The sequence below is a fragment of the Astyanax mexicanus genome, chromosome 12 (assembly GCF_023375975.1).
Source record: "Astyanax mexicanus isolate ESR-SI-001 chromosome 12, AstMex3_surface, whole genome shotgun sequence".
In the NCBI taxonomy this organism is placed as follows: domain Eukaryota; kingdom Metazoa; phylum Chordata; class Actinopteri; order Characiformes; family Acestrorhamphidae; genus Astyanax; species Astyanax mexicanus.
The window spans coordinates 13258578-13284557 of NC_064419.1; the positions used below are offsets into that span (position 1 = coordinate 13258578).

The 25980-nt window shown below is 37.8% G+C and overlaps 1 protein-coding gene across 1 annotated transcript in view; it reads right to left on the reverse strand.

Annotated features, from left to right (window-relative positions):
* Positions 1-25980, reverse strand: part of dock5 (dedicator of cytokinesis 5) — a 64399-nt gene that overhangs the window by 24908 nt on the left and 13511 nt on the right. Inside the window, exons 11-29 of the mRNA XM_049485669.1 lie at positions 21196-21268; positions 20580-20722; positions 19577-19702; positions 19293-19417; positions 18564-18662; positions 17373-17445; positions 14836-14939; positions 13844-14024; positions 13663-13760; positions 13480-13569; positions 12011-12111; positions 11509-11643; positions 8489-8600; positions 8131-8201; positions 6064-6170; positions 5816-5952; positions 5011-5106; positions 4742-4840; positions 2825-2995 (exon numbers count right to left, since the gene is read on the reverse strand). Coding sequence (XP_049341626.1) covers positions 2825-2995; positions 4742-4840; positions 5011-5106; positions 5816-5952; positions 6064-6170; positions 8131-8201; positions 8489-8600; positions 11509-11643; positions 12011-12111; positions 13480-13569; positions 13663-13760; positions 13844-14024; positions 14836-14939; positions 17373-17445; positions 18564-18662; positions 19293-19417; positions 19577-19702; positions 20580-20722; positions 21196-21268 — 2141 coding nt within the window. The remainder of the gene's footprint in view (positions 1-2824; positions 2996-4741; positions 4841-5010; positions 5107-5815; positions 5953-6063; positions 6171-8130; positions 8202-8488; positions 8601-11508; positions 11644-12010; positions 12112-13479; positions 13570-13662; positions 13761-13843; positions 14025-14835; positions 14940-17372; positions 17446-18563; positions 18663-19292; positions 19418-19576; positions 19703-20579; positions 20723-21195; positions 21269-25980) is intronic.

The window sequence follows — 25980 nt, forward strand, 5'->3', positions numbered from 1 at the left end:
CTTGATATTTACATTAATTCACTAGTTTATAGTCTTAATGACTAAAATTGTCATTTGGTGTGACATGAATGTTATTGTGTAATAAAATAAAAACGGGTATAATGTGACAACGTAAAGCAATTTATCCTAATTATATACCTTTTGCCTTATTGTTTTTATTATCTACACACACCATATGACATGGTGTCACGCCATATCATTAATCACACCACACAACAAACAATCTTGGTTTGGCGGAAATATTTTCAGTTACAGCAGAATCACAAAATTGTTCAAGAACAAGTGAATTCTACTCAACTTAGTGAAGAATGTTTATAAGATATTAACTAATTAATTCACTGTATTCATTAGATGTTGCACTTTTTATTTTAATCTGTCGATTGTGTGCTACAGGAATTTTAATAATATTTAATAAATCATTGAACTTTTTTAATATTTAATGCATCATTTCTTTTTAAAATGAGAATGAGCAAATCAATGATGAATCAGAAAGCTGTTGTTGTGAAAAGCAGTGTGCCAATAAACATTGTGACCCATTTGGCTTCTACTTAAAGAAACAAACAGAAAAAACATGTTTATATTATATGCCTCTCCTGGTTTAGTGTTCAGGAGTAACTGAGTCTGAGTAAGTGAGTGAATCTGCAGTGTTGCTGTGTAAATATTACATTTGTGAATAATATACTATCAAAATGTTATAAACTAATGAAATATTTAAACCATTAGCTATAGCATATGTATCTAAGAGCATTATTTATGTATTTAAATGCAGTTCATATCATATAGTGTGACAAAATCATATGGTGTGACAAGAAATCCCTGTCACACTGTATGACACTTCATGTACTTAGCATGACTTTAAGCAATGTGGCTTTATGCTACAATCATAAAAGCATGCTAACTTTAATATGATAATACGGTTTTAAAGGTAATATTGACTGAAAAGTCATTTTATTTTTTTGTGTAAAATCAGTCATACCATATGACAGTGCAAACTGGAACTGGAGCAGGAGTGCTGGATATACTTGATTTTTCTGAAAGAATAAAGAGCGATAATTCACCCTGTAACTTTCAGTGTCTTTCTGAGGTATTGTTTTTCCTCCTGAAAGAAGGAGGACCCCCACTCCACAAAGGTCTCCAAACAGTAGCCCGTTTAAAAAAAGGAGTATTGAATCGCACCATATGACATTTATTGTTAGGACAAATGTTTTAGTTATGGTGGCTTCAAAATATTATGCCCAAACTTTTAGCCAAGCAGAATTACAAGTAGACATACTGATTATTAATATATGATTGATTAAACATAAAATAAATTAATTTGCTTTTTATTCAAAATCTAACTTTGTGTGATGTGATTGGAACATATGCAGCATATGAGCTTTTTCTGGTTTGAAAATGGTGAAAAAATTAAATGTAAATCCCATGAATGCTCTGTAAGTTCATATAAAACAGCACTTTCTGAACAATATCATCACAGTTTTTGACATATTCTTTTGCAATTTACATATATTTGACACACTGGACCAAGCACCCATTTGCAAAATAATTTCATATTTCGCTTTGTGCATGGAGTTTTTCTACAAGCTGAAGACGGTTATTTATTTTATATTTGAATAATTATTTTCAGTGTTTCCTCAACAAAGGAACAGATAGCGGGAAATATTGCAGCCCTTAATGTAGAAAAAGCATAAACCCCTAGACAGTTTGACAACCGTCTAGATTCCCCATTTCTTTTATAATGTATAAAAAATATTACTATGGCGCCACATCAATGTCAAAAGTCGGGGGTAAAATTAACCAGTGTTTTAACATTTTGAGTGTGTAAATTAACTTGTTGTGAGCTAGAAAAAAAAAGGGGGAATTGTGTGCTCGCTAAACAGAATATCGCTCATGAGTTTCATTTTCCTCCTCTCAAGTGTTTTTCCTCTCGAATTCACAGTTCTCTTTGCGCGCCAGGCAAATTACCTGCGGCTTTTGTTTTTGCTTGAGGGAGGCTTTTGCGCTCGAGTTTGGGGGCGCGGTCATGGTGGCCTCCCTCAGCAAATGCTATTAGCGGATATTTGTAGAGTTTTTGACGGACCGCTTACCTCCATGAGCCGAAGGAGGGCGGAGAAAAAGTACGGCAGGAGAGTTAGCTAACTAGCTATGCTAACATCCAAACAACTGGCCCTCCGGTGCTGCCTGCCAGAGTTTAGTGTCCGGAGCAACGGCTCTCATTCAGCGCCTGGAGCGACCAGCTCTTCAAGCACTGAACAAGAGAATCGGGCACTATACCCATGCAGACAGCACCGGAAGGCCGGTCGCTCCAGGCGCTGAACGAGAGATTCAGTCACTCCGGGCACTATACCCGGGCTAACAGCGCCAGAGAGCGGGTTATTTGGATTTTAGCATAGCCAGTTAGCTAACTCTCCTGCCGTCGTTCTTTCTGTGCCCTCCTCCGGCTCTTGGAGGTAGGTGGTCCGTCACAAACCCTGGAGATATCAGCCAATAGGGTTCGCTAAAGAAGGTGACCCTGAACCCGCCCCCAAACTGTCAAAACCGAGAGGAATTCGAAATTGTCAAAATTCGAGAGGAAAACAACACTCGAGAGGAGGAAAATGAAGTTCAAAAGCAATATACTGTTCAGCGCGCACACAATTCCCTTTTTTCTTTGCTTGTGAGTTTCACATTTGCGCTCGCGAGAAGTTAATTTACACACGCAAAATGTTCAAACACGCTGGTTAATTTTTTTCACCTGGTATTTTTGCACCCCTGATTTTTGACATTGATGTGACGCCATGTATTACAAAGAAGTATGTATGTGTTGCATATTACCCTCAAAACTAACCTGCAAATGAAAATGTGCAGGGTCCAGGAAGTACTGGTTAAGGACGTCAGAATACAGGTTTATAGCTCGCAGAAACACCTGCATCTGCAGGAGGTTAATAATCATCCAATCAGAGGGGAAGACATTTCCCATCAGATCCTTAAACATAATGAACGTCTCCATCAGGAAATCCTGGTCAGGAAATATGAGATGTACAGTTAAAAACCACACAGACTTTTATCTTATACACACAGCTTTGTAATATCAGGACTGTTCACTCTGCAGGGCCCTCAGGCAGCACTGCTTTAATAACAGGCTGTACTGATTCTGTACTGCAATTCTCTGCATGGGTTCAGAAACATCTTCAGAAATAAATACAGAAATTAAGTAATCCAATAACGCAGGTTAAAGCTGAATCATGAAGAGAAGAAACCAAATGTCAACTAGGGTGGCAGTGGTAACTAGTAGGGGTGTCACGATTCTCTAAATCCTCGATTCGATTTCATTTTCGATTTGAGGGTCACGATTCGATTCGATTCTCGATTTTCTTGTTTTTTTTTCTTGTTATTATTTTATGCCTCATAAAATTTAAATAATATATTTATTATTATTATTATTATTATTATAAATATTATAAATATTATTATTATTATTTATTAAGATATATATGGTAATGCCATCTAGTGACTTTTTTTGGTAGCAACAGTGTGCACTATTAAAACAAGCAGTTTATCAGAGCTGTGTGTGGATGGCTGGTGAAACTGCTCATTACATGAAGCTGCAGTTCTTCATCCAACCACTAGCAGCAGCAGCACAAGCCCCGCTCTCTTCACTCAGTCACTACTTCAGTACAGCCCAGCCACGGGCTACAGAGCTCAGCCAGTCCGTTTTTACTGTTTCTGTAAACAAATAAAGGTTTTAACCCCACTAACCGGATAATACAGCTCACTACAGTTCATCTTTCAGCCCAAGCAGCTAACAGCAGCAGGTTAGAACAGCCGACACGGAGGCACTGCTCGGATTACATTATAAACAGGTCAGTTAGCGCGCTGCTAACCTCAGGATGTTTATAACTACGGAGTTTAGTGGACACACCACGGCCGCCAGGTAAGTCTTTTAAAGGCTACTGAAGACTATTAAAGGCTATTAGAGTGTAACCCCTGGCTCCCAGGGGTTACAAGAGGTTATTGAAAGCATTATTGGGGGGCAGAAATCAGTACAGGCTGGTTAGATAAGTGATGTGGGTATTGTCTTATAAATATTTACACATAACTTATATCTCTCCTGAAAAGCTTTTATTTTAGTCAGAAACACGCTTGTGTTTACTTTATCTGAGAGAAAGATGTTTTTTTTAATTCAATGGAAAGCAACAGGTGTAGTCAATTATAAGTTTAAGATTTTTAATCCACCTCACTGTGATCTATAGTCAGTGTTCTCAAGTCACACTGACACACGCATTTCAGCGAGTTCACACGCTCTCACCTGCGCGCACCCACCCCTCCGTTAGATACAGATACAAAACCTGCGCGCCCAACCCCCGCCCCCCCTCCCCCCCTCCCCCGCTCCCCCGTTGGACAGATAAAAACAGTGATCACACTCCCGCCGACTGCGCTCATGCAGTGGCTATCTCTATTTAAATGAATAGGATGCGCTGTGTTGGTGCCGCGCCATTTGCGTAGCGCGCTGCGCTATTTGCGTAGCGCGCGCGGGAGGGATCGTCGATCCTCTTTTTGACTTCGATACTCGAGATCGTGACCTCATTTCGATTCGATTTCGATAAAATATCGAGATCGTGACACCCCTAGTAACTAGTATTACAGTATAGCGCAGTATGTAAATGCATGGACCTTTAGTCTATTATGATAATTAAGGGTGAAATGCAAGTGGTCCACCTCGACCACATTCTCAACAAAAGAGAATTTCAACAAGAAGACTTACAATGATGTCCTGCCGGGTTTTAAAGGTGCTAATGTAGTGAGCGTAGTGTGCATCTTCCATTTGTTTTAGGATTGCAGTCATACAGGCCAAGTAATGCCCCTGTACACAGAGAGGGAACAATGAATACACACATACATTTACAATTTTAGCCTGGTTCACTAAAAAGACAATTACAGTGCTTAGTAGATGTGATTCTTAAACACAGCAGTTCCTGCTGAACTTAAAAGAAATAGATGAACAACATTTTACCAATATTTAAGGTTCTTTACCATCAGAGGAGAGTCTCTACTCATACTGATGACGGTGCGATTCACCCGCCGCAGGAGGCGCTCCATAATTAACTGTACATGAGCCCTTATAGGACCCTGGAAAAAACAGTGAATAGAAGACATTTACCAGAAAACAATGTAATTACAAAAAAGCATTCTGACTGAAACACAGTTAAGCTGAATGGACAGCCTGACATCATCCATTTATAATAAAAAAAAAACATGTGCATTCAGAAGAGAGCGTCAGGCTACAATGCTTTTCAGAAGGAAGAGAACAATACATTATTATTTTTTTGACTGATATGGGCAATATTTGTTCAGCTACACATACAGCTGATGTGTAACGCATGTGATGCCAGACATCCCAGCATGTAGAGTTGTAGAGGTTCCTAATGGAAACCTGTGATAATCCAGCCCTCAAAAATTCTCATAGGTCTGGAGGTGCAGATGGACAGGTGAGGAACGGTTTTCAAGGCAAGCTCTAAAGACGGGAACAGCATGTGGACAAGCAATGACGAGCATTGTCCTGCTGGAACAGTGTGGCGAAGTGTATGTTCAGAAAAGGCAGGGCCACTGGTTGCAGGACCTTGTGAATGCAACGCTGCATGGGATAGATCACAGAAACTTTACAACTTCATGCTGGATGTCTGGCGTTACACAATATTTCTGTATGTGTAGCTCAATATATATTGATCAAATCAGTTTAAATAACTTAAGTAACTTTTATCGTTCTTCTTAATTAAATTTCAATACATGTTATATAAAGAGTGCATTCATTTGGACCTTCTTCTGCTGAGATACAGACCACATCTTTGCGGTCCAACATGTCCAGTACAGTACTCAAGAGCTGCACGCAAGCCTCATGGTCAGGCTTATTGGAATGGTCATCCAGCTGGCCACTGAGCTGGTCAGTAATCAGGGGCAGGAGAACATCACGGCAGGCTGAAAAGAGAAATGTAGAGTTCAGACATTTAATAAGAATTTATCACACAGGTCATGCAGCAAATCAGATTCTGTTCTTTTTAGTTTTGGTGCAGCTGAAGCATTTCTCACCGGGAAGTTTAAACAGGTCACTCTCCACAATCTTCACCATACAGCCCAACTTCTGCCTCACCAGCTGAGAGTCTGGAATACTCTCAATAAACTTCGCCAGAAGAACACTTCCGCACCGCAACAGAGTACAGCAGAGTACAGTGTGAGGCAGCACATTATTAAACTTATATTAAACTGTGCTGAGTAAATTGAGTATAGTGGGGTGAAGAAGTTTGGTTCATAATTCATTGGTTGTTCAGATCAACAATTTCAGTTAAATATCATACAGCAGACAAACAGTGATATTTGGGAAGTAAATTTAAGTTTATAGGATTTACAGAAAGTGTGCAATAATTCTTTAAACTAAATTAGACAGGTGCAAAAATATGGGCACCCCAAGAGAAAAAATACATCAATATTTAATATATCCTTTTTTGTCAAGTCAAGAGTCTTTTACTGTCATTACATCTGAGTACAAGCACACAGTGTAGTGAAATTACGTTCCTCCGGAACCACGGTGCAACATGGGTCAACAAACAATAGACGACATAAAGTGCAAGGTGTGATGATAATGCAACAGAAGACTAACACTACAATAAATACAAAAGTCACCGCAGGAAGTAGAGGCGCTGCTGAGCTTTCTTCGTTATGGAGCTGGTGTTGAGGGACCAGGTGAGGTTCTCTGCAATGTGAACACAGAGGAACGTGGTGTTCTTCACAATTTCCACTGCAGAGCCGTTGACGTTCAGTGGGTGGTGAACACCTGGAGCTCTCCTGAAGTCCATCTCTTTGGTATTATCTACGTTTAAAGATTAGAGGTTATTGGTTTTGCACCAGTCCGTCAGCCACTGCACCTCCTCTCTGTATGCTGACTCATCGTTCTTGCTGATGAGGCCAACTACAGTTATCATCAGAGAACTTTATGATGTGGTTTGAGCTGTACTTTGCAGTACAGTCATAAGTCAGCAGAGTGAACAGCAGTGGACTGAGTACAAAGCCCTGGGGCGCACCAGTGCTCAGTATGGTGGTGCTGGAGTTGTTGTTTCCAATTCTGACTGATTTTGGTCTTTCAGTCAGGAAGTCCAAAACCCAGTTACAGAGGGAGGAGTTCAGGCCCAGCAATGTTAGTTTTCTGATCAGATGCTGAGGGATGATGGTGTTGAATGCAGAACTGAAGTCGATGGACAGCATTCGAACATAGCAGTCTTTGTTGTCCAGGTGGGTAAGAGCCAGGTGGAGTGCAGTTGAGATGGCATCGTCTGTTGATCTGTTTGGACGATACGCAAAGTGTAGTGTAGACTCTAAACGCTTCCTATGGCTTCCAATGAGAGTCTGGCTTCTGGTTGAAGGTATTTTGGACCATTCTTCTGATACTGACTGGAATCAATGTGACCCTCAACTTCAAGATTCCCAGTACCTGCACTGACCACTGAACCACAACTAGATTTTGTGGGGAGCAGTAAAGTGTTATGCTATGTTCTTTTTCCTCCATGCATACTACCCTCCAAATAACTCAATTTTAGCTTCATCAGTCCACAGAACCTTATTCCAAAATGAATGGCTGCTCCAAATGTGCTTTTTAGCGACCCTGTTTGTGGCGTGTGCTCACATTGGTATTACGCTCCCATAGTTGGTATAAGGCTCCCATGCTGCCACTCTTCAGAGAAGATGCAAAGAGGAGAAAAAACTTGCACCTGTGTATGTATGTCAAGGGTCAATAAGCTTAAACTAATTTTGTGTTCAAATAATTCACTAATAAATCAATCAATAAACAAGGGACAAGGGAGTCCAAATTTATGGATCTGCCCAATTTAGTTTGAAGAATTATTGCACACTTTCTGTAAATCCTATAAACTTCACTACACTTCTCAAATATTACAGTGGTCATCTGCTATATGATATATTTAACTAAAACAGCTGATCCAAACAACCAACGATTTATAAAGAAAAATCATGAAAATTATCAGAGGTGCTTAAACTTTTTCATACCACTGTAATTGTAATTTGAGGAACATATACACTAATCACAGACAATAAAAGAAACAAAGAGATTTTTTACTAATATTTGGCAGACTACAATAACCTCACCTGAGCTCTACCTGATCAAAAACCTGCTGGATGTCGTTGATGATGGTGGGAAGGTATTTCAGAATTGCCCCCTGAAAAGAAAAAAAAATGGAGGTGAACCTAATTACTTATTATTATAATTATAATAATAAGTAATTATAATTATTATAATTATTATAATTTTCATTTGACAAAAATGGAAACTGTTGTGTTTTTATTATGTAACAAACCCCTATATTTTCTAAAATAAACAGGTTTCTATAATGGTAATAGTTAATTGCCTCTGTGGTCTAATAAACAAACTCTGATCTCACAGGACAAATCTTTAATCTGTTTAATATTCAGCTTAAATAATGAATTTACAAAAAGCTATGCTCACCTTTATCTTCACAGCTTCGTCTAGAGGCCTGTCCATTAGAGTGTTGACTGACAGGAAGAGGGTTCGAATAGAGTAAAGAAATTCATCCCCGTCCTCTCTATACCCGTAAAACCTAAAGAGACAGGAAATGCAAACCAGAGTCACCGGGGGTGTCCAGAAACTTCTACTACTGTTCCTCCCCACTTCCCTAGAACAGGGGTCAGCAACCCGCGGCTCTTTCATCCTAACACTATTTATTTGAAGTGTGTTTTATTTTGTGTTAGTTGCTTTTTTTAACAGTTCTAAATTGGAAGATTATTGTAATCTTGAAATATTAAAACAAAATTATATTTCATCGTTCAAAATAAGCGCCACTCTTGCGAAAGCTGGTATACCTGCTAAAACGCCATCCATGTATCGATACTTTCAACCCCAGGTAGGCCAAGTATGGAGAAATGCAAGAAAAGAAAAATATCTTGGCCTGTTGCTTTTTTTTGTTATTATATTTTTCAATAATTTAAACGGCTGTATTGTACACCCTGGGCAAGTCGCGTCGTGATGCTTGTTGCTATCTTACACCCTGTCAACAGTCTTGCGCACACATCGTTAAAATATCTTCTGGTTTATCCACTGACTGATTAAAACCCTGACAACAGTCAACAAATTACCACATATCACCGCCACCCCACTCCCACAACACATAGATATAGAATCCTGCTGTTTGAGAATTTGACATATGCACCTGATGCTCATTCTCACACATCCTGCAGCTTTGGAAATAAAAAATGAAAACAGAAAAAAAAAAAAACACTTGCACTGAACATAAATAAGTTTTTCAAATCACCAGGTCACATATATTAAAATATGAAATATATTAATTCATTACTAGTTTCGTCCCCTCTCTAAAACGCCGCTCACTGCCGGAGACATGAGCTCAGCGGCATTGCGCCTCTGTCTTGGTGTAAAAAAAAAAAAAGAAAAAAGTTTAACGTTTTAATAAATGAAGTTGGATCAAGTGTAGTTTAAACAGCAAAGCAATACTATGAAACACACTATAACCAGCATCTTTACTGAAATGCTATGTACTGTTATTGAGTTCAGAGCGAGGTAACAAATTCAGTTCAACTTCAGATGAGTAAGGACCTGTAAAGTTAAATAAATACTGTCAAATATAAAGGACAGGTTGAGGTTTTGGTGTGCTGTTTCCATGATTTGAAAGTGAAACTAATGTCAGTTAGTCAGTGTTGCAAACCCAACTTTTACATCAACAATAAACAGAATACTAAATAAAATAACATTGCTGTTCCCGTCAATGAGCTGCTGGAGCTCCTTCACAGCGTCAACCAGCAGTTCAGTTTCCTCTGCTGAGACGCACAAAAGCGCAGCGATCCAAAGTCAGCGCGCACCTGACTCTTAAAACGAATGAGACTGGCACGCTGATTGATTTATTTCACGTTACGCCCGAAAACACCCATGATTAATTAAGTGAATTAGTACATAAATTTTTGAGCTGTGCAAAGGCGTATTTTTGCGCCCTCACGATTCCAAAGATACACTGACACGCCCTAAATCAAATTGCGTTATACGCTAATGACCAGTGCGCTGTAGAACGCTAAAATAGGGCCCAAAATATATTTGCGGCTCCCAGTGTTTTCTTTTACGTGGAAACCGGGTCCAAATGGCTCTTTGGGTGTTAAAGGTTGCTGACCCCTGCCCTAGAAGAAGATACAATTGATGACTACTGATAAACTGAGCCAATCACACTGCTCGCTTTAAGCACACCCCTTTAACGGTTAAGCCAATCACAGCTGCTGCACAGAGCCAGCACATAAACTGCACTTCTGTCCATTTCATTACTGGAAGTATAAACAGCTAATGATGCTGTGACTCTAACAGACTTGCTGGGTAGTGCACACTCTTATGCTAATACAGTGGGGACTTTAAGAGGCTTTTTTAATCTCCTCCATTATTTGGACAGATGGTAAGGTCCTATCTCAAAAAAACAAGGGAGGAAAGGAGGAGGAAAAACCTGGATGAATTCAACATGTTAATCTTCACTTAAATGTATTTCTCGTTCTTTTTATCCAGGGGTTACGCCAGGATTTAAATCATACGAGGTCAATTCCTTCACAACGGTGTGTGTGCTTCAGATGTAAAGGGAAACCGGTGAATAACAGCTGAGTGCCTCAGTAATTTTACTACATTTTACATCAGTGTGGTGATTCACTGCATGAATGTTTAAGTTTATTGTAGAACTACTCATGAGTAACTAATACCTTACTACTACTACTGTCACCAGAGCATCAAGCTTTTAGTTTATTGTTCACACATATTACAGGAAATTCTAAAACTCAGCTCTGTCACTAAATCATTTTAAACTATTGGTTTCTAACCACCTTCAGACAGACTGTATCAATTTTAGTTTAGCTTTTCTTTTACCTTTTACTTCTTTAGTCCTTTTATTTATCTATTTCTTTGTTTTTTTGTTTTAGCCTTTTTGTTTATTTTATACTTTCCATTATTTTTTTTTTTTTACTTATTTATTCCCAGTTTTACTTTTGACCTTTTACCTTTTTATTTCATTTATTTTGTCCTTTTATCCTGTTTTATCTTTTATTTTAATTCCATCACTTATCTTCTTTATAATCTTGTTGTTATTTTAGCTACTTAATTTTTTAGATCTCTTTTACTTCGTGTTTATATTTTATTATTCAAATTATTTCTCTCTCTCTGTTATTGCATTGTATTTTAGCCTGGCCACTTATCCATTTATTCTGAATTATTTTGTTTCTATTTAATGAAATCTTACAATGTTTGCTTGTTATACAAGTAAATTTTTCTAAGTTGTTTATGAAGTTTGTTATTTTAGCTTACCAGATTAAATACTTTTTAATTTAACATTCTTTTTTCAGACCCTTTAAGTTGTAAATGCTCAGCTACATTGAACGTGAGGGTTACCCTCAATGTATTATCAAGTAAAATCAAAGGTTGAATGATTGATTGATTATTAGTAATAGGGCATAAAATGAGGTCATACCCACCTGAGGTAAAGGACACGAGACTGGACGATGAACCGGAAAAGGTACTTAAAGACCTTCAGAGATGAGTAGAGCCTCTCTGACACTGCTGGGTCCTCAGCATGACTAACATAGTAATTTAATACTTTGGTCAATTTCCTGCAGATAAAGCAGCAGAATTAAGAAACAAGTTAATAAGTTATTAAGAAATAAATTAGCTTCTTAGTAAAATTGCTTTGAATCAACATCATGCATAAACCTCTCATAAAGCCTTGCTCCACAACGGCACTAAAATTCCCAAAGAAGCTGATGTGTCATTCTAAACAATAAATATGGGTCCAATTCACATTAAATAATAGCACAATGCAAAGAACAACTGCCACCAGTTACATGAAAAAGGGAAATACAAAAAAAAGATACAGTTTTGTGTGCCAGCGACAAATTACACAACATACCAATTACCAAATTAAGAAATTCAACAGAAACAGAAAAACAGAACAGAAGAAAGGTGATGGAAGGCTCTTACATGTGTGCCAGAGTGGCACTGAAGTGCTTGTTTATGTACGTCTCCAGGACTGGGTTGAAGTGCTGAAATTTTATGTCTCCAATCAGGGAAATTATAAACACCTATCAAAGATAATGATTGAGAGGTGAATTCATTTAATACAAACATCTGCTACTGCATCAATGAAGTCACAATAGTGCACAGCAGCAGCAATTAAAAATAACTTTTTTTTCTGAGTTTCTTTTCCAAAGAACTGAAATCTCACTGTGCTCCTATCATAAACTAAAAAATACAATAGAACAGCCACTAGAACCAGTAAACTTAGTTATCATTAACACATTAACATGTGCAGCCGTGCAGTAACACAACATGGGATCGTTTTGAGTAGGGGAAACCCGGAAATGAATCTGAGCTCTTTCAGCTTCTAGGGCAAAGGTATTCAAACTGTGGGGCACAATAGAATTGCAGGTGGGAGCCCAGAATATTCTGATTATTAATAAACTTTAATATCAGACAAAGATAACCTGAGTAAATATAAAAAGCACATTTTAAATGAAAAATGTATGTATTAAAGAAAAAAAAAACAACTCAAACCAATCTAGCCCTGTGTGAAAAAGTGTTTGCCCCCTTAACCTTGTGACTTGAGTGGGTCACCCTTGGCGCCAACAACTGCAATCAAGCTTTACTGATAACTGGCAGTGAGTCTTTCACATCTCTGTGGAGTAATTCAGTTCAGAGGTGGAATTGTTTGTGTGCTTTGGATCATCGTCACACTTCCACCACCATGCTTTACATTCAGTATGATGTTCTTTTTACGCCAAATGTAACAGGACACACACCTTCCACTTTTGTCAGGCCAGTCTAAAGAATATTTACCCAAAGTTTTGGTCAGCAGTGTTTTTTTTTTTAATCTTGGAACTCTCCTATGAATACCATTTGCCCAGTCTCTTTCGTATTACTGAATCAATAACACTGACCTTAACTGAGGCAAAAGAGACCTGCAGTTCTTTAGCTGTTGTTTGGGTTCCCCTCCTGGAGTATTTTTTTATTTTTTGGAATAATTTTGGTCGCCTGGCCACTCCTAAGAAAGTTAATTTATGGGAGGGCATTTCATCCTTTAAAAAGTGCATTTTATATTTACTAATATATTTGTCTAATATTAATGTTTGTTTGATAATCTGAACGTAAAATGTAAGTATGACAAAAATGTAAAAACAAAAGAATTCTGTTAGGGGTCAAGTACTTTTTCACGCCACTGTATATAAACTGTGAATGAAGTTTGAGAGAAAAAGGCCTATTGGGTACATAGAAAAAGTCTTAGATATTTGAGTGCAGCTCATGAAAAAAACAAAAGTTTAGCATTTATATTTTATTCAGTGTAAATATTTTCAAAACACTTTGGCATAAAACTGTTTTTATTTTCATTACCTAATTCTTTTTTTTTTTTTTTTTTTTTTACAACTAAATTTTTAAACAGAAACAAATCTCACCAGAGCGTTAAACACAAAAGAATCGTAAGTGTCTTTCTCTGATGTTTCCATCATTATGTTAAACAGGGCGTCCAGTGTGTCCTGAAGAAACTACAGAAATAACAAAAAAACAAATCAGCTTGATATAAATAAATATGATTTAAGAAAATCAATTGATTGCACTTTTCTTTTATGAGGCCCAACCTTAACAATCTCTCCTCCATCCACCTCCATCAGTCTCTGTAGGGTTTTCTCTAACTGCTCCGTGTGTGATCTCCAGTTCAGAAGGCCCAGAAGGTCCACTAAGGAACACAACGTAAATAATTTATAAAAAAACAAAATAAAAGTTTGCCTAATATTGTGAAACTATTAAAAGTCACTGGACCATTTTGTGTGAGCTTTGTGGAACAGGTGAGGGTGTTGATCTGGAAACTGTCCTTAGTGACTGGAATGGGTGCTGAGTTCTGGAAAGGTTTTCCACTATGTTTCTCATAGTCATCCACCTCAGCCCAAGAACTGGGCAGCATCAGATAGGTCTTAGCATCTTCTGCTCTCTTTATGTCCACCTACATCACACACACACACACACACACACAAACACAAACACATCACACACACAATAACCTTTTATAGGTTAAAACAAATTTGAATGTATTTACAAAATTACCACAACATGTCCCTCAACTCTTCTTAAAGTCCCATAATACTATTACCCACACGTTTGTATATACAGGAAACCTTCAAAAAACTATTTAAAAACTCCTAGACAGAGACTTTATAGCGCAAGTCTGTACTACAACATTCTTCCCATTTGGTCCGCCTCATGAGAATGACAGGTGATGGAGAGCGAGAAAGCATGGGTGTGCGAGAGAGAGATCTCTGATAAAAGTCACATGGGGAAACCCAGTGGTCCCAACTTTAACACCATCCTCTCACCAGTCTCACCATGAAGCAGTCCGTCCGCCCAAGAGTTCATACATCCAACGCAAATATCCAAAGAAACAAAAAAAAGAAGGAAAAAATGCTGAAAAAAACCTCTGAGGCTTCACCACACAAGTCCGCTCCTCTCAGCTACCCTTAAACCCATTCTTCCTTTATTTACTTCCTGTTTCCCCCAAAAAAGTCTAATCTGATTGGTCAACAAAGACGTGGCATCACGCAGAGACAACAAAGCAAAATACCAGAGCAAAATAATCTCTGATTAATGCCTGATGAATAAAAAAATAATAATAAATAAAAACACTTAGAAGGTGATTGTCACACATTTAGAGAAGCAAACATTACTAAGTTAGAAAATAATTAAACAGAAAAACACAACTGTTGACAAAAACTTCTGTTGAGCTTAAAGAATCAAAAATAGGGGGAAAAAAGTTGTACCTTGTAGACGATGAGGTCATGTTTTCCATCTCTCAGAGTGGTACCATCTGATTTCATTAATCGAACAAAAGCCATTCCAAAGGGTTTTTCAGACTTATCTCTTGCTGAAAAAAACAGAAAGCTACATGAAGTTTGGAGGTGTGTAGTGATCTAATCTGAAGCTACATGAAGTTTGGAGGTGTGAAGTGATGAACTCTGAAGCTACATGAAGTTTGGAGGTGTGTAGTGATCTAATCTGAAGCTACATGAAGTTTGGAGGTGTGAAGTGATGAACTCTGAAGCTACATGAAGTTTGGAGGTGTGTAGTGATCTAATCTGAAGCTACATGAAGTTTGGAGGTGTGTAGTGATCTAATCTGAAGCTACATGAAGTTTGGAGGTGTGTAGTGATGAACTCTGAAGCTACATGAAGTTTGGAGGTGTGTAGTGATCTAATCTGAAGCTACATGAAGTTTGGAGGTGTGTAGTGATGAATTCTGAAGCTACATGAAGTTTGGAGGTGTGTAGTGATGAACTCTGAAGCTACATGAAGTTTGGAGGTGTGTAGTGATGAAGTCTGAAGCTACATGAAGTTTGGAGGTGTGTAGTGATGAAGTGACTCAGTGCACTATGCTCCTCAGCATCCGCTGACCCCGCTCTGTTATTTTACACTGACAGAGCACAGAGTCGCTGTCCTTCCCACTCTCTTCCACTGTGTTATAATATCACTGTTTAATCACACCATTTAGTAGTGAGCGGTGAAATTTCACAACTGGACTTGTTGCACAGCTGCTGCATCCTATCACAGCACCACAGTGCTGGAGTTTACTGATACCCTGTGAGACCCATTTTTTCACTAATGTGCGTAGAAGCCGTCTGAATGACTACTTATTTGATTTTATACACCTGTGGCCATGGAAGTGATTGAACACCTGAATTTGATCAATTTTATAATTTTGGCAATATACTGTATGTGCGTGTATATACACTGATCAAGCATATCTTTATGACCACCTCTTACGTTTCCACACTCATTGTTCATCTTATCAGCTCCACTGAGCATAACTGAGCAAACTGTGTGCAGGCTTTCTCGTACATTAGCCCTTCAGAAGAGGCTCCCTTCTAGTTGATGCAGTGTACAACATATGGTCTGAGCTAAGGGTGGGGGAAAATTTAGATTCTGATTGTTTAAAAAAAAAAAAAAAATCAATTCTTCGATTAAATCGATCTTCATTTGAATGATCCGATATCGATTCATATAAACCCGAATCTATCTTTAGATAGATTCTCTGTATATGTGTACAGTTTTAATGTCTCGCATTTTATCTCGCAAAAACATCCTTTTTCGAGCACCCCCTCTGGCTGGGGTGAGCTGAAGCACCCAGGACAGTGACAGCGCCCAGGAGTGCAGGGAGTTTCTGTAAAAATATAAGTAATTTCTATCTGTATTTCCACTCAATGCTGTACAAGTATATTTAACACTGTTTTTAAGTTGTTTCCAGTGTTGTTTTCGCCTGTACTTTATTTAAAGTAATACCAGACCAGCTGAATCTACCGTTAGCTTAGCGGGTGTGCTAGCAGTGTCAGGCGGTTGCTCAGTGTAACAGTGTAACTGTTAGACAGAAAAAATGTAGATTAATCGGTAACAGTGATTTAAGGTGTAAATAGTGGAATTATGATGGTGTTCTCTTTGAAGCGCTGTTACTAATTCAGATTATTTTGTCCCCAAGGGATGAACATGATTACCGAGCCAGGTTTATAACGGGGGAGAAGAGCTTAGACAGGCTGTTTTTTCCTTTGAATTTAGTAAAGTTTTCTCTCTTAACATTAACTAAGAAACATTACATGTTGTGTTAAGCCTTTATGATATAAACACTAATATTTTAATAATGGAAGTTTAAGTGTTACTTGTATAACTCCATACAGTTTATTTTCAAACTACAATTTTTATTGTAAAATGAAATGTCCCTAAACTATTCAATTTTGAATCGAATCCGGACCTTGGGAATCGAATCGAACTGGGAAATCAGTGATGATATCCACCCCTACTGAAAATGTAATGATGACAACAGAGATCAGACTAGCACAAACCAATAACTGCCTTGTTCTGTCCAGAACAACCGCGCCCTCGTTCTGTGTTATCGGTGTGTACTGCACGTTATTTAAATTTATTTGCACTTACATATCAGGTAAGCCATTACGAAGCCTATTAAAATGTGTTACATTAAATTATAACTTTCTATTATATACTTTGCATAATACTTAATTCATACACAGATCAAACAGATTCATCACAACATTACAATAAGCTTTGGATGTACATTACACTCATCAGTCATAGGATTATTATCACCCTCTTGTTCCTGTTTTAATTGTAGCTGATTTTAATATAGTGGCTGTCTAACCATTAACCTAACAACATTAATCCTACATTTGTGTTATTTTAAGAAGTTTCATTTCTATAGTGTTGTCACATGAAAATAATTGTGAGAGGTGTCACTTTTGTGACATCTAATGTGTGTATATATCATCTGCAAAAAAGAAACGTATACAACTCACAATCCTGAGAGGATCGGTGTCTGAAGGTCATGCTCAGATGACAGCGGCACACGTCTTCTATTGGGATGGCCACCTAAACAAAAATGTTATGAAACAGAAATCTACATACATACTGTAGTTTACTACAGCAGCTGCCCCTTACACTATATAAACATTCCAGAATGAATAGACCATTAGACATTCACCAAAACCAACTAAAATAAAATATTGCTACTTTGACTTCTCCTTTAAAGCTGCTATTTTGGATACAGATGTTTTTTTGGACAGCGATGATAGATGGCCGACAAAGCCCAGGTCTAATCACCTTTAAAGGAACTGCTACTGAGCTGTCTTAAATATACAGAGGCATAAATGTTTTAAAATGATATGAAATTTAAATGAGATGAAAGCAGAAGTTATGTTTGGCCATGATTGTCCATCCCGCAGTTCTCAGTGCAACTGATGACACTGCAGACTTTACCCCAGTCACATCCTTTGGTGTAATATTTGTCTAATGCTTCAGGTACATTCATTCATTTCTGGAGCTCTAAAATGGAAGGGATGAGTCATTATAATCACGTTCTTAAAAAAAAAAAAAAAAAAAAAAAAAAAAAGTGTTCAGCCGTCACATATTTTGACTTGAACAATTACCTCACAGAGTGGAGTGGGTGTAAGCGGGTTTGAATTGTAATAGCCATTAAACGTTTATAATGTTATCAGAGATAATTGGATAACAAAAATATATAACTAATCACACGGCCCTATTGGTAATTCATGATTTGAAACATCAGCCAAGCACAGTGGAGGTAGTTTTACAGAACACAGAACTGTAAATAGATTTGATTTTCTGTTGTTTACTGCTGATTTGACATCCATTACAACTAGACTGTACTTTTTATGTTCACATTTACGTTTGGCTTTTAGTGATGCATTTATTGACTGCAAATTGTTAGTGGTAAATAGTTTTTTTTCCTAAAATTCTTGAGTCTGTTAAACGGAGTGAGAATCCTAAATTAAGTGAATCCAGAATGAAAAGCATGTATGCATTTTAAATGTTGAGTAACTCTAATCTGTACAGTTGACAGATTAACAGAAAACATATCTGTGAAATAGATATTTTCTCATGAGCCTCAAGCAAAAACAAACAATAACTAGATAATTGCTGCTGTATGACTGTTAACACTACCACAGGAAATTAAAAGAGCCACCGACCTTCACCGTCTCGTTCCAGCATGGCTGCTTGACCTGGTAATAAATGACCGATTTGTACTCTGTGATCCCGTCACATCCAGCTCCAGGAAATATTGCTTTCTAATCAGAAAAATAGCAACACTTATGAATTAATGCTCAACATTTTTTTAGCTGGTTTAATGCTTTATGCACTTTAAATGCCTTCCTTTTCGTAATTTTTAAAACAATTTTCTTATTTTTAAATATGATTCCACCTGACTGCAGATATAACACTACAGTGCTAAAAATATATATTTTCAACTAATTTAATCAATTCCAATTACTTTAATTTACCACTTAATCTTTAAAGCAAAAAGAACCACAAAATGAAAATGAAAGATTAAGTTGCGTTCATTATTTATGACGTTATCAGAGCTTATTTTGTGTTCATTTTAAATACCAGACAGAACAGTATTAGTGCAAACCCCCATTACGTCCTTTCCTCAATTAATACAGTCAAAGAATTAAACAGATTGGAGGTAATTTCAGTAATTTAAACATTGACTTAAGTCTGTATTCTTGTCCTCTGACCTGCATGCATACCTGTGACAAAAACAATAATAAAAAAATAAATGTTATATATATATATATATATATATATATATATATATATATATATATATATATATATATATATATATATATATTATTGCTCAGTACTTTCTGAACATCACTATAGGCTGCTGTTTTAAGTTTGTGGTGTTTGTTCACCTCTATTGGATTTCCTTCTTCATTGAGCACGCTCATAACCACCTCCACGTTTTTGGGCGTTTTCTTCTTCCCGCGGTCAAACTCTCCCTGCAGCAGAGTCACGTACAGGTCATTCCTCACGTTTCCTGTTAGGAAACAAACATTGAATGTACATCACTTGAGTGGTAAAACATTGATTTGTAAAAATTTGTGATAAGGGCATACTATTGATTTGTTTTTTATGACCATACCACACAATATTCATATTACAAATAAACCAAAGGAATTATTTGTATTCTACTTACCTGGCAGAATGATTTCAGGAAAACCCATTTTCCGGACAATGGCTGTAGAACGATCCACAAAGTGAGGATAGTTCTTCTGAACCTGAGCCAGATCCCCTGGCAGCAGCTTTAGAGTCACAAACAGACCTGATGGAGGAAAATGAGCACACAGTAACAACTGGAGGAAAAGTATAAGCACAACATTTAACTTGGGCTTCAAGTCATGCAAATATCAAATGCACTTTAGAGCCGTGGATCCAGTTTAGGGGTTTAGAAATGTGCTAATTCCCATAAACACACTCCTAAACCTTGTGTAAAGCCTTCCCAAAACAGTTGATGCTGTTGTGGGCTAACATTACATTAAACTCTATAGATTAAAGGAGAACTCCGGTGTAAAATGGACTTTTGTTGTAGTAAAACACGATAAAAAGTACCTACCTTTGATGAATAGCACACCTCCATTCTCTCACAGCGTTCTGAGATCCAGAAATTGTTTGTTTAAACACCTACACTATGCGGAGTTTATGTCTATGTTATTTTTATTTCAGTGAAATTCAGCGGCGCTCGGAGCTGAAGCTAGCTTTATGGGATGATAACAGTGGTTTTTAATTAGCTTCCTCTGCACTTTTTAAGTTATTAATGCCTCGTTTTAAATGTCAGGGCTCTCCGGATTCTAGCAAGGAGGTGTGGAACTACTTTGAGCTGGATAACGGTGGAAAAAGCCATTTATCAGGGCAAATTATGCCCGTGTCTCCCTGTCTGAAGGGTGTTTGGACAAACTGTTAAAATTTCTAGATCTCAGAACTCTGTGGGAGAACAGAGGTAAGTACTTTTTATCATGTTTTACTACACCAAAAGTCCATTTTACACCGGAGTTCTCCTTTAAGAATGGGATGAGATATGCATGGGAAGTAAATAAGTAAATACTTCTGGCAATATAGTGTACATACACTGTACCAGAAATGAAGGTTTTACTTTACAAGTGCTTTTTAAACCAATGAATCATCTGTACACCGCTCTTTACCTTGTCCTTTGTGGTTGACGTCACGAGTAGCGATGACTTTGTTGAAAACAGCAGTAAGAGGTTCGTTCTCTCCCATAACTCGAGACGGGATCAGCGGGGAAATGATCAGCTGTCTCTGGCGGATATATGTCTCCATAGCAATCCTGATGAAATTGGCAAGATCAGTTTTGCAGTTTCAGCAGGAAAAAAAAAACAAAAAGCAAAGAACCATCAATTAATACAAATCCACCCGTCTGTCTACAGGTAACCTGCAGATACGAAGGAATTGAATAGTGAGTTTTTAATACCAATCAGAAACACATTAATGAATATCACATTTACAATGACAACACAGCAATCCTATGTTAACATTTTACATTTTCAGATTTTCAAAAAAAAAAAGTCAAAAAAAACATTACAGCAATATTTACAACTGCCTACAATATTGTCTCAATTTAGTCTGCTATTAGGCCAGTAAACTAACTTGAGATGGTTTTACGACAATTTAAGACACATTAAGACCTTTCAGAAAAAGTCATTTTAAATATGTATCTGTTAGCGATCAGCACATGCACTGCATACAGTCCTCCTGGGTAATCACATGAAATGATGTGTGAAGGCTAATGCAGAAACTCACTGTTGAAAGGGAATAAAATGTTGTTTTTCATCGTCATCAGCTTTCCCATGAGCAATATCTGTTATATCCATCACTGTGGGTAAAACATGTACACAGGAAGAAAATGAGGACAAGAAACAACAACAGAAATTTTATCATGATTTAAACAGTAATGATCACTACAACTTAATGATCACAAACTCTCAGATGTCCAGGTAAAACACAACAATCAGGTCTACACAAATCATAATGTACATCATTTGTATACAGGCATAACTCATTTGTTTCATTACTCCCACTTCACATTTCAAAACTTATACATACTTATAAAGTGTCTGGCCAAAAAAAAGTCACACTCTAATATTTGGTTATGATACACATTCACTTTGGCATCGTTTTCACAAGCTTCTGCATTATCAGAATTTCTGTATACAGAATGTCTGTATTTCAGTTCAGAGATGCCTTCATTTTCTGTAACATCTTGTATTGTTGATGGGTGATACAGAGCACTGTGCAACATCTTCTCCAGCACATCCCAAAGATTCTCAAGGTCATGGATTTGTGGTGGCAAATCCATGTGTGAAAATGTTGATCTCATGCTCCCTGAATCACTCTTTCACAATTCCAGCCCCATGAATCCTGATATTGTCATCGTGGAATATGGCCGTGTCATCAGGGGAGAAATAATCCATTGATGGAATAACCTGGTCTATATTCAGTATATTCAGGTAGTCAGCTGACCTCATTCTTTCAGCACATACTGTTGCTGAACCTAAACCTGCAGACCAACTGCAGCATCAACCCAGATCATAGCACTGCCCCCAGGGGTTTGTACAGTAGACACTAGGCATGAACAGTCTGGATCAGGGTAAATCTGGACTCATCACACCAAATAAAATTCTTCCATTGCCATGTTCAATCTTTATGTTTAATGGCTACAGGAAGCTGTTTTTGCCGGTTAGCCTCACTGATAAGTGGTTTTCTTGTGGCTACAAAACTGTTTAGTCCTTATCCCTGGAGTAACCTTCACATTATGCATGGGGAAAAGCTTTCTTTCACTATTAATCATATCCCTGAGTTCTATTGTTAGATAGATAGATAGATAGATAGATACTTTATTGATCCCGAAGGAAATTTAGCAGCCAGTAGCAGTTACACAACACAGTCGAAACAAACAGTACACAGTAGAAACAAACAATAAGTATTATAAAATAAAATAAAAGAGCACAGTGAGGAATATAAGACTCTAAACTATAAAATTATAAACTGAGACTTAAAAATATATACATAAATATATAAATACAAAAAAACTATACAAAGTGTGAAAGTAATCAGTCATAGATATGAGGTAGTGCAGTAAAATAATAATTTAAGTATAGAAGGTATCAGCAGATATGACAATATTAAACATAAACCTGTGCAAGTATTGTATTTAAGTAAGGTGCGTAGTGTAGTGTCCAGGAGTGACACTACACTACGTCTTTCACTTGTCTTTCATAGCAAGTAAACTCTGTAACCAAAACAGTTAAACCGTGGTCTCTGGAGACAGAGGGCATCCTGCAGGACTGTTTTGCTACAACAGACTGGGATGGGTTTAAAGCTGCAGCCACAATGGAGGACTCCTCTGTCTGCATAGAGGACTATGCTGAGGATGTTTCCGGCTACATCAGCAATTGTGTGGATAACATCGTGCCCACCATACAGGTGAAGAGATTCCCCAATCAGAAGCCCTGGATCAACAGTACGACACATGCTGCAAGCTCACACTCTTGCAATTAAATCAGGCAATGAGACTGAGTACAAAGCTGCAAAGTACAGACTGAGGAAAGCCATCACAGCAGCCCAAGAGGCAGTACAGGGAAAAACTGGATGGCTTCTAGAGGTGTGCCAAAAAATCGATTCACATAAGAATCTTGATTCTCATTTACTACGATTCAGAATCGATTTAAAATGTCCCAAAATCGATTCTGAGGGGCGGGTTTTAGACTGATTTTGGGCTGGGTATTTTTGTTGGACCTGGCAACCCTGGGGATAGCGCTTGTCCCTTCAAACGGAGATCTCCCAGACCCACACAGAGCGTAGGTGTTTGAGAATCACCGGTAAGATGGCAGAACAAGCACTATATTACCTTAGATTAACGTGTAGTTTCAATGTTTTATGGCAGAATGCTTCATAACAAGCATAAAAAAGATCGCTAGTAGTTAGTTTCAGTAACTGTTAGCTAGCTAACTAGCTAACTTTCCAGTTCCACCTTAAATAACGCTACAGGTGGCAGCGGGCTGCAGCATTTAAGGCGGAACGGAAAAATAACAATAAGCTAATCAGAGCTAATTTCAGCTCCTCATCACAGAGGAATTAAGGAATGGACAATATGAATTAATTTCTCCACCTCCTGCCCCCTTTCTGAAGAAATACAACGGCCTAAAATTAACTAGTTAATCAGCAGCTGCTCCTGAACTTTAGCGCTCCACTGCTATCATCACATCAGCCCAGCAGCGTCACCTACACACCACCGCTAGTAGCCTGGTAATAAAGCAGTGTTATTTATTATTTATTTATTGTTCATTAACGTCATTGTGATATCCCAGTGATTCCTCTGTCACTGAGGACCCACATTCCTGCACATTTTATTGTTTTTGTAACACATTACTTGCTCCAGGACCAGTGTATATTATGGAGGGTTTTTTTTTTCAATACGATTCATAAGCCAGAAGCAGAAATTTTTATAAAACAAATCGTTTTGAATCAAAAATCGATTTTGAATCGAATCGTGGCCCCCAAAATCGGAATCGAATCGAATCGTGAGATAGTAATCGATTCCCACCCCTAATGGCTTCTACTCCACTGCTGACTCCAGGCAGATGTGGCAAAGCCTGCAGCACATCACAGACTACAAGACCACCACCAGCACCTTGAGCTCTGCAGACACCCTACCAGATAACCTCAACACCTTTTACACCCGCTTTAAAACCTCCAGCACTACCACTGAGAGGCACACACACACCCAGCCCTACCCAGCATGCAGCTGTTTAAAAAGGCTCAACAAGGAGGAGGCTGAGGAAGTTCAGGATGTCTCCCAAGATACTCTACAACTCCTACAGCTGTGTCATTAAGAGCCTCTTGACCAACTGTATCACGGTGTGGTACGGCAACACTACTGTGACAGACCGTACACGCCTGCAGAGAGTTTTAAAGACTGTGGAGAAGATCATCAGGACTCCACTGCCCTCTCTACAGAACATCTACCACCAGAGAGTCCTCAGGAGAGCTGCCTCCATCCTCAAAGACTCTACCCACCCCCAGCATGGACTGTTCACTCTTCTGCCTTCAGGACGGAGGTACAGAAGTGTGAAATGAAAAACCACCAGGCTAAAGAACTACCTCAGAAATAACCACGCACCTTTCTCTCTACTTTTTTTTTCTAAGGCACATGTTCACTTTACTCCAATAATGATAATAAATACACTAATGAACACTTTACACTATTGTCACATCTCACTGCCATAGATATTCATTTTTTGCTGGTAAATAATATCCGTATCACATAGTCCTGTAATCATGTACGTATTGCATTTCATGATGTAAATTTAACACCAATTTAATATTTATATTTAGTCTATTATTCCTTTTTTCTATGTGGCATACTTGGCAAGGAGCAAAGAAAGAGTTTCATTGTACAAGGAAAATTGTTTCCTTACTACGCACATGACAGTAAACTCTAGGCTCATCACCAGATTATTATAAATAACAGTATTATAAAAAACAGGTGAGTCATTTAAAACATACAGAAATTCTTTAGGTCTACATAACAGACCATCTACAATAAAATGTCTAATGGTTGTGAAAAGCACAGAATATACTAAGTAACAATTCAGCAACACCACAAAAGGCACAGATCAACACTCTGGCAAATGAATACCATAGCTGTTTAAACATGTAAACTGCTTAGAATCCCAATTACAACTCCCTACTAACCACCTGCACATCACTCTGTTTTTCTTCAGATAATGCACTTTTTTCCATTTATTGGGGTTTTTTGGTGACTAACTCGCCCAACAGTTTGAGATATTGGCGTTTTTACAACCTTTGCAACCACATAAAAATCTAATCAAACACCCAGCCGCATTCTAGCAACCACAAAAAACACCTAGCCACTTTTTGGCAACAATCAAACAGTTGCAATCAAAAAACATTATACAAGTTTATTCCAACCAGATTCCTAGGGAAGCAAATGGTCAAAAACCCTTGTGTAGGCCGGTCATGAAAAGCAAAGGCTTGGGTTGATATTTCCCCACAAATTTGTCATTTTAAAACCATATTAATCACTGATATAGTAATACACTATGGTGGCGTAATAAAGCATTTACACATTACTTTTGTAGCAGGTTCTCAATTCACAATTTGGATGATTCATTATTGAAAGTGGAAAAATGTTTAAAGATCCTAAATAAATAAAAGGTAAATAAAATAAATATCACATCGAGACAAGCCGACAAACCAGCCCATTCACAGTAATGAGCTCTTCTCCCCAGCTAAACCCAATGGGCAGTATTGAAGTCAGAAAAAAAATTACTAACACATTGTCCCATATCATACACCCTTAAATGTGAAAAAGCATAGCAATGGCCTAGCAGCTACCTAGACACCACATGGAGTACCACAGTAACAGCATAAAGCACTTTCATGATATTCAGCTGCAAACAGGTTAAACTGCAAAATCACAGCATTTCAGGAAATGATTTTTTTTAGTTTTGTGTGTAATTATGCAGGTCAGCTATGTTGATAGCTATTCATGCTTTTTTTGCA